Source organism: Acinonyx jubatus, chromosome B3 (assembly GCF_027475565.1).
Source record: "Acinonyx jubatus isolate Ajub_Pintada_27869175 chromosome B3, VMU_Ajub_asm_v1.0, whole genome shotgun sequence".
NCBI lineage: Eukaryota > Metazoa > Chordata > Mammalia > Carnivora > Felidae > Acinonyx > Acinonyx jubatus.
The window spans coordinates 57,992,283-58,008,939 of record NC_069386.1 but is presented as its reverse complement, the minus strand read 5'-3'; the positions used below and the strand labels follow the sequence as shown (position 1 = coordinate 58,008,939).

At 35.5% G+C, this 16,657-nt stretch overlaps 1 protein-coding gene across 3 annotated transcripts in view; it reads left to right on the top strand.

Annotated features, from left to right (window-relative positions):
- GOLM2 (golgi membrane protein 2) overlaps positions 1-16,657 on the top strand; it is a 105,388-nt gene that overhangs the window by 38,401 nt on the left and 50,330 nt on the right. For all 3 annotated transcript variants that reach the window (XM_015064826.3, XM_015064827.3, XM_015064825.3), the window contains exons 3-6: positions 4,838-4,940; positions 6,645-6,735; positions 8,794-8,938; positions 9,260-9,340. In XM_015064826.3, coding sequence (XP_014920312.2) covers positions 4,838-4,940; positions 6,645-6,735; positions 8,794-8,938; positions 9,260-9,340 — 420 coding nt within the window. The remainder of the gene's footprint in view (positions 1-4,837; positions 4,941-6,644; positions 6,736-8,793; positions 8,939-9,259; positions 9,341-16,657) is intronic.

Sequence of the window (16,657 nt, the reverse complement as noted above, 5' to 3'; positions counted from 1 at the left end):
GATCCTCAACCAACTGAGCCATCCAGGTGCCCCAATACTGTATATTTTAAAACTTGGCAGGCAGTGACTCTAAGTTTTTGTGTGTGGGTAATACATGCTCTGTAATTTCATAAATATATCTTTATTCTATAACAATTTTGACCCTCTTTAGGTGGAATTTGATAATAGATTTTTATGATCCTCTTGAAGAAGCCAACCTGAGCTGGCTTTGTAATTTATTGAAATTTTTGCTTCTCACCTAGCAAATCATTAGGAATGTGTTATAACCTGAAAATAGAAATTATGATTATTTTTACTATGATTTAGAACAGCTTTGACATTCTCTTAAAAATTAACTTCCTGGGTGGCCACATTTGTTTTTGTTGCACTTGTGTCCGTGTTCTACTCTTTATGACTCACAGGAGTACATTAGGATGGCACAGAAGATGCCACTCTGTCAGTGCTGTTTCCTGCTTGCTATTTTTACAAATGAGTCTGCTTGTCATCAAAGTATGTTTCTATTAAATAATAATAGATCAGTTGAATAAGAAGTCCAGTGCCTTCTCCTAGTCTACCTTATAAAAAATGACAGCCCATGTTCCTGAGTAAAAGTCTTTAATTTACAGTGTGCATTGAAGTAGATCCTAAGATATTTTGAAAAATTTTTTATGATACTCTTCAGCAGAATAAAAGGCTTTGATTTGAATTCATAACTCTACAAATTTTGGGTTTAGTGCAGTTACTCAAGCTTGCACTCTTAAGATTGAATTTCCTTTTAATGTGACTTTTGCTCCTTAGGAACTATTTTCGACTGAAGCAAACTTCTTGACAAGTCAACTATAAAATCCAGATTGGACTATTTTCGTTGAAAAATAAAAAAAAAAAATTTTTTTAATGTTTGTTTATTTTTGAGAGAGAGACAGAGTATAAGCAGGGGAAGGGCAGAGACAGAGGGAGACACAGAAACTAAAGCAGGCTCCAGGCTCTGAGCTGTCAGCACAAAGCCTGATGTGAAGCTTGAACTCATGAGCAGTGAGATCATGACCTGAGCCAAAGTTGGACGCTTAACTGACTGAGCCACCTAGGCACCCTCGTTGAAATTAATACTAGATATGATGGAATTAATACACACTAAGACCTAAACGTTATGGTAGTTAATATTTTTTTTGGAAATGAAAGGAATGAGAGTTAGTTTTTGCTCCCTGAGTTAACAAATTAACGTTCTAGTATACACCAATTTATCTTGAGTGGCTCACCTTATTTTTATGCCTATTGCTGAGAAAATTTGAAATCAAAATTTTCTAGAAGTAAATTTTTTTTCTTTTTTTTTTTGCTTTGAAAATTGGTCCTAGGCAACCCCTTTCTTAACTACATCCCTAATCTTTTGAAGTTAAATTGAAGGAGTATGGCCAGGCCTTTCTGTAACATACCCTGATGTTACTGTCAGAAGTAGAACATCCTGCACAATCAACTGTGGACCTGATCGTATGTTAAGTCACTTTGAGAATCCTGCTGTGGTGACCTGGAGCAGCCCCAGTAGACAGAGTATATTTGGGTCCAAAATAAAGAAAACACAAGGCAATCAGTTGAAAGTAAAATTGTGATGTAGGAAAATTTTGTCTTTAGTTTTGCTCTCTGATCTGTTTATGTTTCCCCCTTTCAGGTCTTTGTATTGACTGGCTCAAATGACCTATTAGCTCCCTGCTTTATAATCTTTTCTCTGTTTAAACAGGAAAGGTTTAGATGTTTTACATGGACTCACTTATATTGACGTTTTTGTTTTTGTTTTGTCAATTGTATTTTAAGCCTTTTATCTCAGTTTAGAAATAAAACTTTACTTCTTGATAAAGGAATTACAAATGTTGTCAGTGACAAGCTTTGTGGGGAGAAGAGAACCATCCCAAATCTTGAAATCATAGTGAGCCTCAGGTTCATTCTCAAGGTAAACTTAGCTACTTCATTTATTTTACTGTGTAGGAAAAAGCCTGCATGATCCTAAAGCCCACCAATTGAGAGCCATTCTCTAGTAGCTGTTAGGTGGTGCTCTTTTTCTTCTTTTTTTTTTTTAATTGCAGTAACTTTAGTTTCAGAGCCTTTCCTGTTCACTGAACTGGCTAACTCTATGTGTAAGCTACAAGGCCTTTTGTCACTGCCTCCTGCTGGGATCTCATTGTCTCTGTAGAATTGATATCCATGGCTGAGGCCATAGTTTCTGCTACCTCTAGTTGTCTAAATCTTAGGAGATGGGGCCAGGGACCAAGTAACAAACAGAATGTTTTATTCAGGGATATCTGGTATCGTATTTGCTACTTTTATCTGAGGTGGAGTTAGTGGATGAAAAACTATGGAGATCAGCCATGTTTACATATTGGAGAATTAATAGAGGAAAAAGGAATTTAAAATGTGGCTTGATTAAACTTAGAGAAAGGAATGGTGGTTACCAGGGGTTCGAGGGGTGGGGAAAGTGAGATGTTGGTTGAAGTATACAAACTCTCAGTTGTAAGATGAGTAAGTCTTGGGTATATAATAAACAATGTGGTGACTATAGTTAACAGCATTATATTATGTACTGAAGATTGCTAAGAGAGTATATCTTAAATGATGATTATATGAGATGATGGAGGTGCTCGCTATTGCTTCAGTAGTAATTTCACAGTGTACAAGCGAATTAAATCAACATGTCGTATAGCTTACACTTATAAAATGTTATATCTAAAAAATTTTTTTAAATAAAATAAGTGGCTTGAATGTATAAACATAATTATCAACTACAAGCATTTTATGTGAATCATTAACTTTTCACATTTGATTATTATACAAAAACTATTATTATGCATATTGTTAAACTATTTATCTGCCTCAACAAATATTCACCCAACTTTAAAATTTTTATTTGTTGTCATTGTCACAGTTATGATTCTACAATAAAATTTAGAAAGTAGAGAAAAAAATACGCTCAGAATCCTACCACTAAACATAATCACTGGTAGTACTTTGATGGATTTTTATTCTAATCTAGTTTTTTTACATGGATATAATTACATTGTAAATATTTGTTTACATTTGCTTTTTAAAAACTTAAATCCCAAGTATTTTTAGAGTGCCTTTAAAGTAATAAGACTAATTTTAGAAGTCTTCCATGAAAAGTAGATTTTATAATATTTGTACGTTATGGTTAGATACATTTTAGTCTTAATAGATGTTACCTATACCGAAAAGACCTCTGTTGCCATTTATACAAATTAAGACTTTCTTTTTTTTTTTTTTAAACTGGAAACTTTACTGTTACTTTTTTTTTTTTAAATTAAGACTTCCTTCTACTTTAGCTTACTTCTAAGGCTATTAGCTAATTTTTAAATCATCTATTTAAGAAACTGATATTTCTCTTCTCTGGCTGAATTACTTTTATTTGTAGGGTCACATGAAGAGGGACCAACTCCAGAAAATGTGGGGCCTGTGGTTATGTATTAAATGTTCACAAAAGAGCATCTGGCCCCACTTTTAATCTACTGTCCAGCTTAGAATTTCATGTTATTCGTTACAACTAAAACTTTCAGCTCTTGTCCAGGAATTATGAGCTTTGAGAACGCAATAAGGGTATACGGAGACCTAGCATTAGTAGCAAAACTAGAAATGAGATCTCAAGTAATTGGCACCTTAAGTTGGGAGTCAAATGTGATTTAGAATGAAAAAGAAACCTTGAATTCTATATGCGTAGCCAATATATCTAAAAAACATGATTTTCCCCCACCTTTATAAACATTTTTATTTATTCTTGAGAGAGCATGAGTGAGGGAGGAGCAGAGAGAGAGGGAGACACAGAATCCAAAGCAGGCTCCAGGTTCTGAGCCATCAGCACAGAGCCCGATGTGGGGCTCGAACCCATGAACCGTGAGATCGTGACCTAAGCTGAAGTCGAACGCTTAACTGACTGAGCCACCCATGAGCACCCCCCTCCCAACTTTATAAAGCAGATAGGTTTATACAGTTAGGTAGGATTGGGTGCCTGGGTGGCTTAGTCAGTTAAGTGTCCAATTCTCAGTTTCAGCTCAGGTCATGATCTCACGGTTTCTTGAGTTCGAGCCCCACATTGGGCTGTGCACTGATGGTACAGAGCCTGCTTAAGATTCTGTCTCTCTCTCTCCCTCTCTCTCTGCCCCTCCCCTACTCATGCTATCTCTGTCTCTCTCAAAATAAATAAACTTGAAAAAAAATATTTTTTTAAGTAGGATTTTGTTGTTGTTACTGTTTCCACAAGTTAATATGTATCTACATAATATGACAAGATGTATAATTTTTTAATATTTCTGATTGATACAGAAACCACTGAGGCTATCTTATTTTTTTAAACAAATTTTATTGTCTATGCATATGTTATAAAAGGCAATTAGATTTATATAATTTATATAATTTAATATATATTTATTTATATCAATATAATTTATATAATTTAATTTATATATAATTTGTTTATATAATTTAATTTATATAATTTATATATAATTTATATATATAATTTATATAATTTAATTTAATTTATATAATTTATACAATTCATATATTTTAATATATAATTTATATAATTTAATTTATATAATTTATGTAATTTAATATATTTATATAATTTTATTTCTATAATTTATATATTTATATATAATTTATATAAATTTATATAATATATATTTATAATACATTTATATATTTATAATTTATATTTAATTTATATAATTTAATTCTCTGAGAGTTTGAGTAAAGAAATTGAGAAGTGTATATAAGTTTTAAAAACCCCATAACTTCTCAATCAGAAGCATTAGAGTAAGTAAATTTTATTCCTTTGATTCTTACATCGTGTGGATAGAGCAACTTGCTGAGCTTCGCCAGGAGTTTCTTCGACAAGAAGACCAGCTTCAGGACTATAGGAAGAACACTACTTACCTTGTGAAGAGGTTAGAATATGAGAGGTGAGATGCCATATAGCAACAAATAGTTATGAATCTGGAATATGTGTCCCACATTCGGACAATTTATTTCTTCCTCTCTGGCTTCTGTTTTTCTTTTCTTCTTTAATTTTCTTAGGTCTTTTAAGTTCCTTTTCTCTTGTCTTCCTATGCCTCTTTGAAATCCAAACTCTTATTTTGGTATGTTAAACACCATGGGAATACCTTTTAGAAGATGTGTTTAGTCTGCCCATATAGTGGAGTACATTGTGAGTCAGAAAATCTTGCAAGGCCTGAGTTTCATTGCATTAAGTGTGCAAAGACTGAAAGAAGATTCTGTGGTTCTTTTTGAGGGGCATCCAGAAGATGAAGCCAATGCTGAGAGAAGTCCCCAGAATAAGCTGAGGGACTGAGCACCAGCTGCTTCTTCTGTTTGGCATTTCAGTCCCCTTTTGTACATCTCTGCACTAAGTTGGTGGTAAGGTCAGGGAACCTCTTTGTAGCAATCACTCTTTAAAAATCTTTGTTACGTCTTTAATCCATTTTATAGTAAAGGGTATTTTTTAGGACTGCATACCAAAAATTAGAAAGATTCACCATATTTTAGAACACCGTTTATCCATTTCTGATTTGTTACTCTTATAGGTTATCAGTATATTAACCTGACAGTATTCAATAATTTTCAGCATATCAATAGGATTAAAGAGTTAGCATATTCAGAGGTAATATATTATTCCAGCATGTTAATGTACCAAAGTTTGTTTAATCTCTCCCAATTGCTGGACTGTTGTAGTTTTCCTTATCTTACTGTTATGAATATCAGCTATAAAAATCTTTACGCAAAAAGGATTTTTCCCCCTTATGTTATTTCACTGGTGTATATTCTCAAATATAGAATTCCTGAGACAGAATTTTTTATTGTTTTGTTGCTTTTATCACATATGTGAAAGATTGCTTTCTATAATGGTTGTACTAATTTATAATGTCGATGTTTCCCCATAGCCCCACCAACATTAGTTTCTACAATTTGGACTTAATTTTGCTAGTATAGGAATAAAATACTATCATATATACATATAGGAAGTTTAATTTCATTTTTAATGGTTAAAGTTAACATTTTTCTGTAAATTTTTTAACTACTTGTTTCTTTTTGCATGAATGATATATTTGTATTCTTAGACCACTTGTCCAGTGGAAATTCCCAATCTTTATCTATTTTGTTCTTTCACATTTTCTCTTGATGACTCCATTCTGTCTTATTTATTGGTTTCTTCCATTCTAGCTCTTCTTATGGTTCATAGACTCTTACTATTGTGTTGAAAATGAGAACTATTGGATGAATCGTCTGCTGCCACTCCTTATCACCTTTTATAATTCTAGGTTTTCTCAATTATTACTGTATTTTGGTCTCATGGTTTTCTCTTCTGTTTTTTCTCTTCTGTGACTGAAGTTGGCTTTGATAATTATTTCTTTATAAATAAGATTTATAAAAACAGTTTTTATCTTTCTAATTTCTGTTAATTAGCCTTATCAGTATTTTTTATACTGTATTAAAGATTCGAATATTCTAGGAATTTTGACTGTGATCTATTTTTATGCCTGCTTTGTCCTTTTGTGTCCACTCTGCTGCTAACTGAATGCTTTACAAATGTATATTTTCAACTGCTAGACAACTTTGAGAAGTCAATCCAAGATAATATAGCCTAAAAGAATGACTTTGTAATTTAGTTTTCAGTGTGGCCAACAGATCAAGGAATTAAGAGCACAGCATGAAGAAAATATTAAAAAGTTAGCAGACCAGTTTTTGCAGGAACAAAAGGTAAATTTTTTTTAACAAAAGGTAAATTTAAAAAATACTTAAATCAAAATACATTCTTGTTATAAATCTTGTAATTTAAATATGTGCTTTTAAAATAAAAATATGTACTTTTGTCATAAAACATTATATTTTTAAGTATTCTAGCCTGCCTAATTAAAAAAAATGACTTACAGTGTTTTTATTGTTGAGTGAATTAGACATTTGCAAAAAGACAATGTCAACTCTTAAAACCAATTTTGAGCTAAATGTTTTTCTTTTTTAAAATTTTTTAATGTTTATTTTTGAGAGAGAGAGAGACAGAGCGAGAGCATGTGAGGGGCAGAGAGAGAGGGAGTCACAGAATCTGAAGCAGGCTCCAGGCTCTGAGCTGTCAGCCCAGAGCCCGACACAGGGCTGGAACCCACAAACGACGAGATCATGACCTGAGCCGAAGTCAGACACTCAACCGACTAAGCCACCCAGGAGCCCCAATTTTGAGTTAAATGTTTTTATCTGACTTTTAAAAATAATTTTTGCTATTAATATATTTCTCAGATGGTAAAGTGGATACAACTTTACTGACAAATCAATTCTTTTTTTTTTTTTTTAAGTTTATTTATTTATTTGAGAGAGAGAGAGAAAGCACACATGAGCAGGGAAGGGGCAAAGAGAGAGAGAGGGAAAATCCCAAGTAGGCTCCATGCTATCAGTGCAGAGCCCACCGTGAGGCTCAATCCTATGATCCATGAGCTCATACCCTGAGCCAAAATCAAGAGTCAGACATTTAACCAATTGAGCCACCCAGGCGCCTCTGGACATTGGATTCGAAAGCAGTTTGTAAACAGTGAAGCACAGTGCAAATGTTTATTGTTAATTTTGTCTGCCAGACACACTGGAATACCTGTACCTGATTGTCAAAACACTTTTTTCTTCTTTATTGTGACAAATTCTTACAGTTTGGCTCTTGTTTTTCCAAATTTCCTGTAGATTTTTTTTAATGTACTGTTTTTTATAACATTACTAATAGTTACATTGCATGCTGTTTTAGAGTTGACAAAACATTTCTATATACATTAAATAATTAAGTACAAGGACCTATGTGGCAACATTAGCATGTGTATTTAACTCCTTGCCTCTCCCATTTTTTCACTGAGGCCACTTTTATACAACCAGTAGAAAAGACAAAAGTGGTTCACTGATAGAATTGAGTCAGGCCTAACCAGGTCCAAAGATTGAAGTTTCCAAGGAGATGATAGGGTTAGATGCGTGTTGAAAGGAATACTGACTGGGGCGCCTGGGTGGCTCAGTCGGTTAAGCGGCTGACTTCGACTCAGGTCATGATCTCACGGTCCGTGAGTTCGAGCCCCGAGTCGGGCTCTGTGCTGACAGCTCAGAGCCTGGAGCCTGTTTCAGATTCTGTGTCTCCCTCTCTCTGACCCTCCCCCGTTCATGCTCTGTCTCTCTCTGTCTCAAAAATAAATAAACATTAAAAAAAAAAAAAAAAAAAGGAAAGGAATACTGACCTGTGTATTGTTCTGCCATTACTTCCTTTGCTTGGGTGGCCAGTGCACCTAGGAAGAAATTTGCCTGTTTTCTACCCTTGCTGTTTCTGCTACTGGAAAAGCTTGGCAATGTCATTAACCATCTTATCACACTTAAGGGGGCTTCCATGTGCCAACCTCCTGTAGTCTACCATCCTGCTCGATTACAACACAGGCCTATAGAGAACTCACCCTGCCCACAGCCCCTAGGACAATGCCCAACTGTAGGCCAGTGCTCAGCAAGACTATCTTCTTGCAGAATCATTCCCTCAGCATAGCCAGAGAGAATTACCTCTGCCTAACATCTTAGACCATTTACTATAATTAGAAACTTTAAAAAGTGTTAGTCTTTGATTTTTTATTAGGTATAAAAAATGAACAGAAAATAATATATCCCACATCTTCAAGTGTTTGGAATTTGGACCCATAGTATATGTTTCAAAAAATGAACTGTTTCAGAACATTTAATTAGTAGTTGTGTTAATTGTTTAATCTTGAACTGAAAAATATTGACTGTTACCAAATCTTTATTTAACAGCAAGAGACAAACAAGTTTGATTCAAAAGATGCAAACGAGTTGGGAATAAACAATCATGCAGTACCTAAAAACATTCCAAAAGTACCTGAGAATGCTGCAGATAAGAATGAAGAACCCTCAAGCAATCATATTCCACATGGGAAAGGTATTACTATTTTGTTTTGTATTAATAGGATATTGACTTTTTGGATATTCTCATTTTGAAGTGAGCATTTTCAGTCATAAAGAATACTGTTTGATTTTAGTTCAGTTATAAGTAGGTGTCAGTGCTGTTTCACATTTGAATATTTTGACAGACAAAAAAAAGAGTAAATTGTTTTAGAGTTATAGCTATGTCCAAAGCAAGTTATAAAGATATGCAGTCAGTGTAGCCTGTTGCTTTAGAAACTGATTATTACATTCCTTCAAATCACTTTGAATTTATATAAGGAAAACTAAAGAATTATATCTTTCATTACTTGGGCAGAACAAATCAAACGAGGTGGTGATGCGGGAATGCCTGGAATAGAAGAGAATGACCTTGCAAAAGTTGAAGATCTTCCTACTGGTAAGTAAAAGTTATCAGACTATTTACCCTACTCTCATTTTGAGTAAAAATCATAATCACTTGGGAAAAGTCCTAGGTCTCTGGAAGATTGATGTGTCTGTTAATTAACTACCTATTAATTGCCCGGACTTGTTTAGGATGCAATTGTTTTTAAAAATTTTGCTAAAATGTATAAAGTCCTTGTTTTTGCCTTGATAAGAGTGAACCATATTTGAACATTTTCTTGATTCAAAGTTACTGCTTAGACAGTTAAACTATGTCAGAGCCATTTGTGTTTACTAAAAGTAAGTATACCTCATTTCTACGAGACCAAATGTTCCCAGATTGCTGTGTTGTTGGTGTGCTTTAATAAGGCATGGTGGGGCGCCTGGGTGGCTCAGTCGGTTGGGCGGCCGACTTCGGCTCGGGTCATGATCTCGCGGTCCGTGAGTTCGAGCCCCACGTCGGGCTCTGTGCTGACAGCTCAGAGCCTGGAGCCTGTTTCAGATTCTGTGTCTCCCTCTCTCTGACCCTCCCCTGTTCATGCTCTGTCTCTCTCTGTCTCAAAAATAAATAAACGTTAAAAAAAATAATAATAATAAGGCATGGTAATACCCTTATATAGGTTTTTAGGACTTTGCTTGTCCTTTCAGTTATTTACCCCACAGTTTAAATAGTTTATTCCTGGGGCACCTGGGTGGCTCAGTAGATAAAGCATCTGACTTCAGCTCAGGTCATGATCTCGCGGTTAGTGAGTTTGAGCCCTGGGTCGGGCTGTGTGCTGACAGCTCAGAGCCTGGAGCCTGCTTCAGATTCTGTGTCTTCCCCTCTCTCTGCCCCTCCCCAACTTGCACTCTGTCTCTGTCTCTCAAAAATAAAAACTAGGGGTGCCTAGGTGGCTCAGTCGGTTAAGCATTCAACTTTGGCCCAGGTCACGATCTGGCAGTTTGTGAGTTTGAGCCCCACCTCAGGCTCTGTGCTGACAGCTCTGAGCCTGGAGCCTGCTTTGGATTCTGTGTCTCCTTCTCTCTCTGCCCCTCCCCCACTCTCACTCTGTCTCTCTGTCTCTCTCTCAAAAATAAATAAACTTTAAAAAATTAAAAAAAAAATAAATGAATAAATAAATAGTTTCCCTATTTTTTCCTTTTCTTCTGTTCAGTGTTATTTCTTTCTTCATTAATGTGTCTGCTCCTTATCCATTTCCACTTGAGGTCTGAATCACTCCTGGTATCCTAGTCCTGTTCAGTGTTTGGGTTGTTTTTTTTTTCCATGTCTCTTTGTTTTTCTTGCCATTTCTATGTTTCTTTGTTACCATAGGTACCTCTCCCTGCTGACTCCAATTTATTATGTTGAAAAATTGGAAATAACAGCATGTCTTTGATTTTTCCTGACTGTTTTTATTCCTTTTCAATCTTAGGGTTCCCTTGTGTGGTTATAGCTCACTGTATGTGGCTGAAATTGCTGTGTGTCTGAGGTCCAAATGAAAGACTATTAGTCCTTTCATTTGTATGGTTGTTTTCTAAGATTCTTTTCTGTCCATATTCTTTTGGGTTTCCAATTCACAGTATATGCCCCTAAAATAAAGACAAGGACAAGAGCAATACCAGGAATTTAAAAATACAGAGTCAGGGGCTCCTGGGTAGCTCAGTCGCTTAAGCATCCGACTTTGGCATGGGTTATGATCTCATGGCTTTTGAGTTCGAGCCCTGTGCTAAAAGTGTGGAACCTGCTTGAGATTCTTTCCTCCCTGTCTCTCTGCCCCTTCTCTGCTTGTGCATGTTCTCTCTCTCTCTCTCAAAATAAATAAATAAATAAATATTTTTTAAAAATACAGAGTTAGAATGAGCATGATTTGTTTGTGAAGCAATGAAGTTATCCAGTGATTCTTAAAATGTGGTCCTTGGCAGCAGTATCCTAAGATTACCTTGTTAGAAATGCAGATTCTTAGGTCCCATTTTAGACATACTGAATGAGAAATTCATGGGATGGAGCCTAGCAATCTCTGTGTTTTAACAAGCTTTCCAGGTGAATCTGATCTATGCTAAGGTTTTAGAACCACTGGCTCAACATTAATTTGATGTCGAGAACAAGGACCATGTATTATTCTGAATTTTGTAGTATTTACTCTAGTCTTAGACTCACTAAGTTTTAGCTTGATTAATCTTCTTTACATTGCCCTTAGTTATTCTCTTTTAAATTTTTTTTAAGTGTTCTATTATTTATTTTTGAAAGAGAAAGAGACTGAGTGTGAGCAGGGAAGGTGCATAGAGAGAGGGAAACACACAGTCCACAGCAGGCTCCAGGCTCTGAGCTGTCAGTACAGAGCCTGATGCAGGGATCAAACTCATAAGCGGTGAGAGAGATCATGACCCGAGTGAGCCGCCCAGGCGTCCCACCCTTAGTTATTTTTTAAGCTTCTCCCAAAGTTTTGCCAAGGATAAACTGCAGGTTTATAGTATATAGACATACCCAATTCAGATATGTGAGCAAGCATGCATTTATTTTTCATGTCACATATATATACAAAAATATGTTTGTGTTGAAATTTATAAATTTCAACCTCTTTTTGTCTAGTTTTCAAGCTAAAATGTTACCATTGCTACTCTAAGTGTGTAGTGTCTCAATTTATTTTCTCATTGGTCCACTGTCATAATTTATTACCTGGCCACCAAGGATTCCAGAATTAGAGTAACATGAAAGGGGAATGCAAGAGGTCTTAGAGATCTTATCTAGACCATTTTTACGTATATTGTCCTTATCAGACAGGTTTTCAGATGTCTTTCACATATGAATTGCTTTAGTAGGGCAAAAATCCTATCTTGCTGCTTCTGCTTGATTAAAAAAAGCACACAGGGGCGCCTGGGTAGCTCAGTCAGTTAAGCGTCTGACTTTGGCCCAGGTCATGATCTCATGGTTCGTGAGTTGACGCCCCGCATCAGGCTCTGTGCTGACAGCTCAGAGCCTGGAGCCTGCTTTGGATTCTGTGTCTCCTCTTTCTCTGCCCCTCCCCTGCTTGCACTCTGTTTTTCTCTCTCTCTAAAAAATAAACATTAAAAAAAATTTTTTTTAAAGCACACAACCATTTCATTAGAATGAATAGAGATGAATAATACTTTTGATAAGATGCCAACAAATTCATGTCTGATTTTTACAGTATGAATTAGCCGTATTGATTCATATAATGGTCGTAGCATTAGAGTTTAGAATGGAAAGAACACAAAAAATGTATACATTTTGTGTAAATTATCATTGATACTAAAATTATCTGTATATGTAGACACTGTCTACACTGTCATGGCACTTAGAGGCCTTCCTCTGGATTAATTTTTCTTTATCTTTGATTTTCTGTAGTTTGAAATAATATGCTGTGATGTAGTTTTTTGGGGGCATGTAGTTTGCTTGGTGTTCTCTGAGCTTCCTGGACCTATGATTTAGTGTCTGACATTGATTTGGGGGGATTCTCAGTCATTATTGTTTTAAATATTTCTTCTGATCTTTTCTCTCTTCTCCTTCTAGTATTCCCATTATGCATATGTTTACACTTATATTTGTCTTAGATATTGTTATTTTTTTTCCATTATTCTCTTTCCTTTTCAGTTTTTGAGGATCTTCTTGATATACCCTGTAACTCAGAGATTCTTTCCTCAGCCGTGTCCAGTCTACAATGAGCCCATCAAAGGCATTCTTCATTTCTGTTATAGTGTTTTTTTATCTATAACATTTCTTTTTGGTTCTTTCTAAGATTTCCATCTCTCTACTTACATTGCCTATTTGTTCTTGCATCCTTTGTACTTTATCCATTAGAGTCTTTAGCACATTAATCATAGTTGTTGGTATGCCTTGTAATTTTTGCTTGATAGTCAGACATGATGTACCAGGTAATAGTAACTGCTGTAAGTACGCCTTTAGTAATGTGGTAGTCTGGTGTGGGTGAAGGGAAAGTATTCTATAGTCCTGTGATTTCTAATCTTTTACAGTGAGTCTATGCCTCTGGACTGTGAACTTCACAAGTTTTTCTCAGTATTTTGCCTTCTCCTGAGGTGGGACAGGAAGGCTGGAGGGGGCTGAAGTTTGGTATTTTTCTTCAGGTCACTTAGGCTCTGATAAAGCCCCAGGAGGTTAGGCTCTATTTAACTAGTTTCTCCCAAGGGCAGGCCTTTTTAAGGAGAACCAAGTGCTCTGGTGTATTTCTAAATGGTTCCTTTTCCCCTCTTCCTGCCTGAGGGAATTTTTCCCCCAATATTTACTATAGGAATGTAGTTGAGCCCCTGAAGGTAAATCTCACAATATTGTAGGGAGCCTCCCTATGACTGGGTCCCCACCGAAATCTTTCTCTCTGAGTTGTTGACACTGAGCCTCCAGTGAGTTGTCCAAACTGAGCATCAGTTACAGTTCAGGTTTTCCTACCCTGGCACTTTCTGCTCCTGAATCTCTTTTGTATGTCATGACTCCCTATATTCACCTTTCTGTGTCTCCGTTCTTAGGGATAGTTGGTTTGCCCTGTGTCCTCTTCTCTCTTACCCGAAAAGAATTGTTGATTTTTCAGCCTATTTATTAGCTTTTCACTTGTTGTTAGGTTAGAGTGGCAACTTCTAAGCTCCTTACATGTATACAGAACCAGAAACCAGAAGTCCTTTGGATTAATTTTTGAACCTCTTTAAACTGTTGGTGCTTTGCTTTGAAGATCATTGTTCATAACAGTTATCCTTAATTATTTAGATAAGTATTTTGAGTATACAGATTATTATGATATAGTAACTGGTGAAAAGAAACCTTGAGGTGTGTAATCAGTCAGATGCCTACACAAAGGAAAGCCCTATCATATCTTTGTACCTTGAGCTCCTAGCGTGGTGCTTTACACATAACAGGGTCCCAGTAAATGTGTATGGTTGAATTACCACAATATCCTTAATGGTGAGGCAATGGTATCTGGAATTAAACTGCCTGAATTCAAACCCTTGACTCCCATCTTTTAACAAGTGTGTGACAACCATTTATTTACTCTTATCCTTATCTATAAAATAGGATAACAGTTCCAACCTCATAGCATGAATGTGAGATTTAAATGTAAAGCACTTAGGACAGTGCCTGGCACATAGCCAGTGCTATCTAAATCTTAGTTACTATTGTTATTATGATGATTATTGCACATCATTAGAAACATATTTGTTACCTTCTTGTCATTCCTTTTACTGAGTGTTGTCTTTTCTCTGTGATGTAGTCTATGCCAAAATTCTTAATGCCTGTACAAATTCTGGTGTATATGTGGAGTCCCTTATAGGCAGTAACCCCACAAAAGAAATAGAGGAGAAACAAGTCCTTGTCATTTTAAAACAGATTTGTATGTGTTACTGACTTTTATTTATGATAGCCAGGGCTATACTAGAAACCATAGCAGAACAGTGCTGAACTATCTTAAAATGTGGCTCTGAAACAGTCAAGGGAGTATGTATATCATGTGCTTATGATTAGCACAGTGTTTCAACTTCTCAGCTCCCCAAACCATAGAGCCAAACCCCAGTGGGCTTTGTTTGTTTTTAATGCTGATTTGAGTTGGTTACCAAGATCTTACAGGAATCTTATCATTTAATCCATACTGTTCTTTACCTGGATATTTACCTTTATGGTATGTAGGTACCTGTGATGTTAGACAGTTACACATTTAGATCACTAGTTTTAAACTTTTTTAGATTAAAGAACATTCCAAGCATACAGGAAACTAGGATAATATAGTAGCCAAGTACCTACTGCCCCCCCCAGAAGGAAACCACAAAAATAACATAACATTTTGCCACATTTGTTTCAGATATTTCTGTTATTGATGTTATTGTTAAAGAAATAAAACATTACTGATAAGTTGAAGCCTCCCTGTGTACCCACCAGATCCTATTCCTGCCTCTTCTTCCCCAGAGGTAACTACTATGCTGAGATTGGTGTGTATCAATTTCCATACATGTTTTTAGACTTTTACTGCATTTGTAAGCATCTATAAAACTATAAAGTATTATTTTGTTTGCTGCCTCAAACTTTAAATAAATGGTGTCTTATTGTGTATATTATTCTATACCTTGTTTTTTTTCCCCTCAATATTATGCTTTTGTGACTTACCCATATTATTCCTGTGGCTTTCTAACAGTTATAATTATTTCATTGTATAAATATACCATAACTTATCCATTCACCTATAATAAACATTAAGGCCACTTTTAGTTTTTTGTTATTTCAAACAATACCACAGTGGACATTCTTGTTTATGTCTTCTTATGCACATGAAAGTCTCTAGATACTGATATTTGACTAGTACATTGAGCTAAAAAGGTGAGGCTGCTGCTGGCTAGAAAATGTGACTAGGTATCTAGCTGTCCCAGGCCCTAAGAGTTGAGGAGATCAATAGCTCAATACACTGGTAAGCCATAAACAATTCTTAGCACAATGGTTGCAAAACTGTGTACAAGGGTATGAAATTAAAATAATTCTTGCATCGGGGCACTTGGGTGGCTCAGTTGGTTAAGCATCTGACTTCAGCTCAGGTCATGATCTCACAGTTTGTGGGTTCAAGCCCCACATCGGGCTCTGTGCTGACAGCTTGGAGCCTGGAGCCTGCTTTGGATTCTGTGTATTTTCCCTCTCTCTCTCTCTGCCCTTCCCCTACTCATGCGTGCTCTCTCTCTCTCTCTTCCTCCCTCCCTCCCTTCCTCAAAAATAAATAAACTTCAAAAAAAATTTTTAAAGAATTCTTGCATCATAGAATATCGTCAACTTCTTAATATCAGTTTATACTTCTACTAGTAATATATGACAGTGTCTGTTTGTCCACATCCTCACTAAGATTCAGTTTGCTATACTTTAATTTTTTTGCCAATCTGACAGTTATTAAATGCTATCTTATTTTAGCTTAAATGTGCTATGGTACTAGTGACATTAAGCATCTTTTCACATAATTATTAGCCATTCTGGTTTCCTTCTTCTATGAATTACCTGGTAATCATTTTTGCCCATTTTTCTATTGGATTTTTGCTATTTTCCTTACTGATCTTTGAGTGTTCTTTAGTAGTTTGTAATACAAGTATCTTCACCATGTCATGAATATCAACAGAGAAAAAAATCTTATTTATTACTTGGAAACTTTTTTCTAGTTTTAAGGTCCAGTTAATCTCATAGTAAAAATTGCCTCTAATGATTTACTTTGGGGAAAATTCTGGTAGATACAAAAATTTTTATGTACCTGAAAAATTAGAAGTTCTTTTCTAATTAATAACTTAGAAAGAAAAAGTTATTCCTTTTGGTTTCTTAATATGCATTAGATAGAGCTACTCAAGATAATTAATTTTCTGGAAT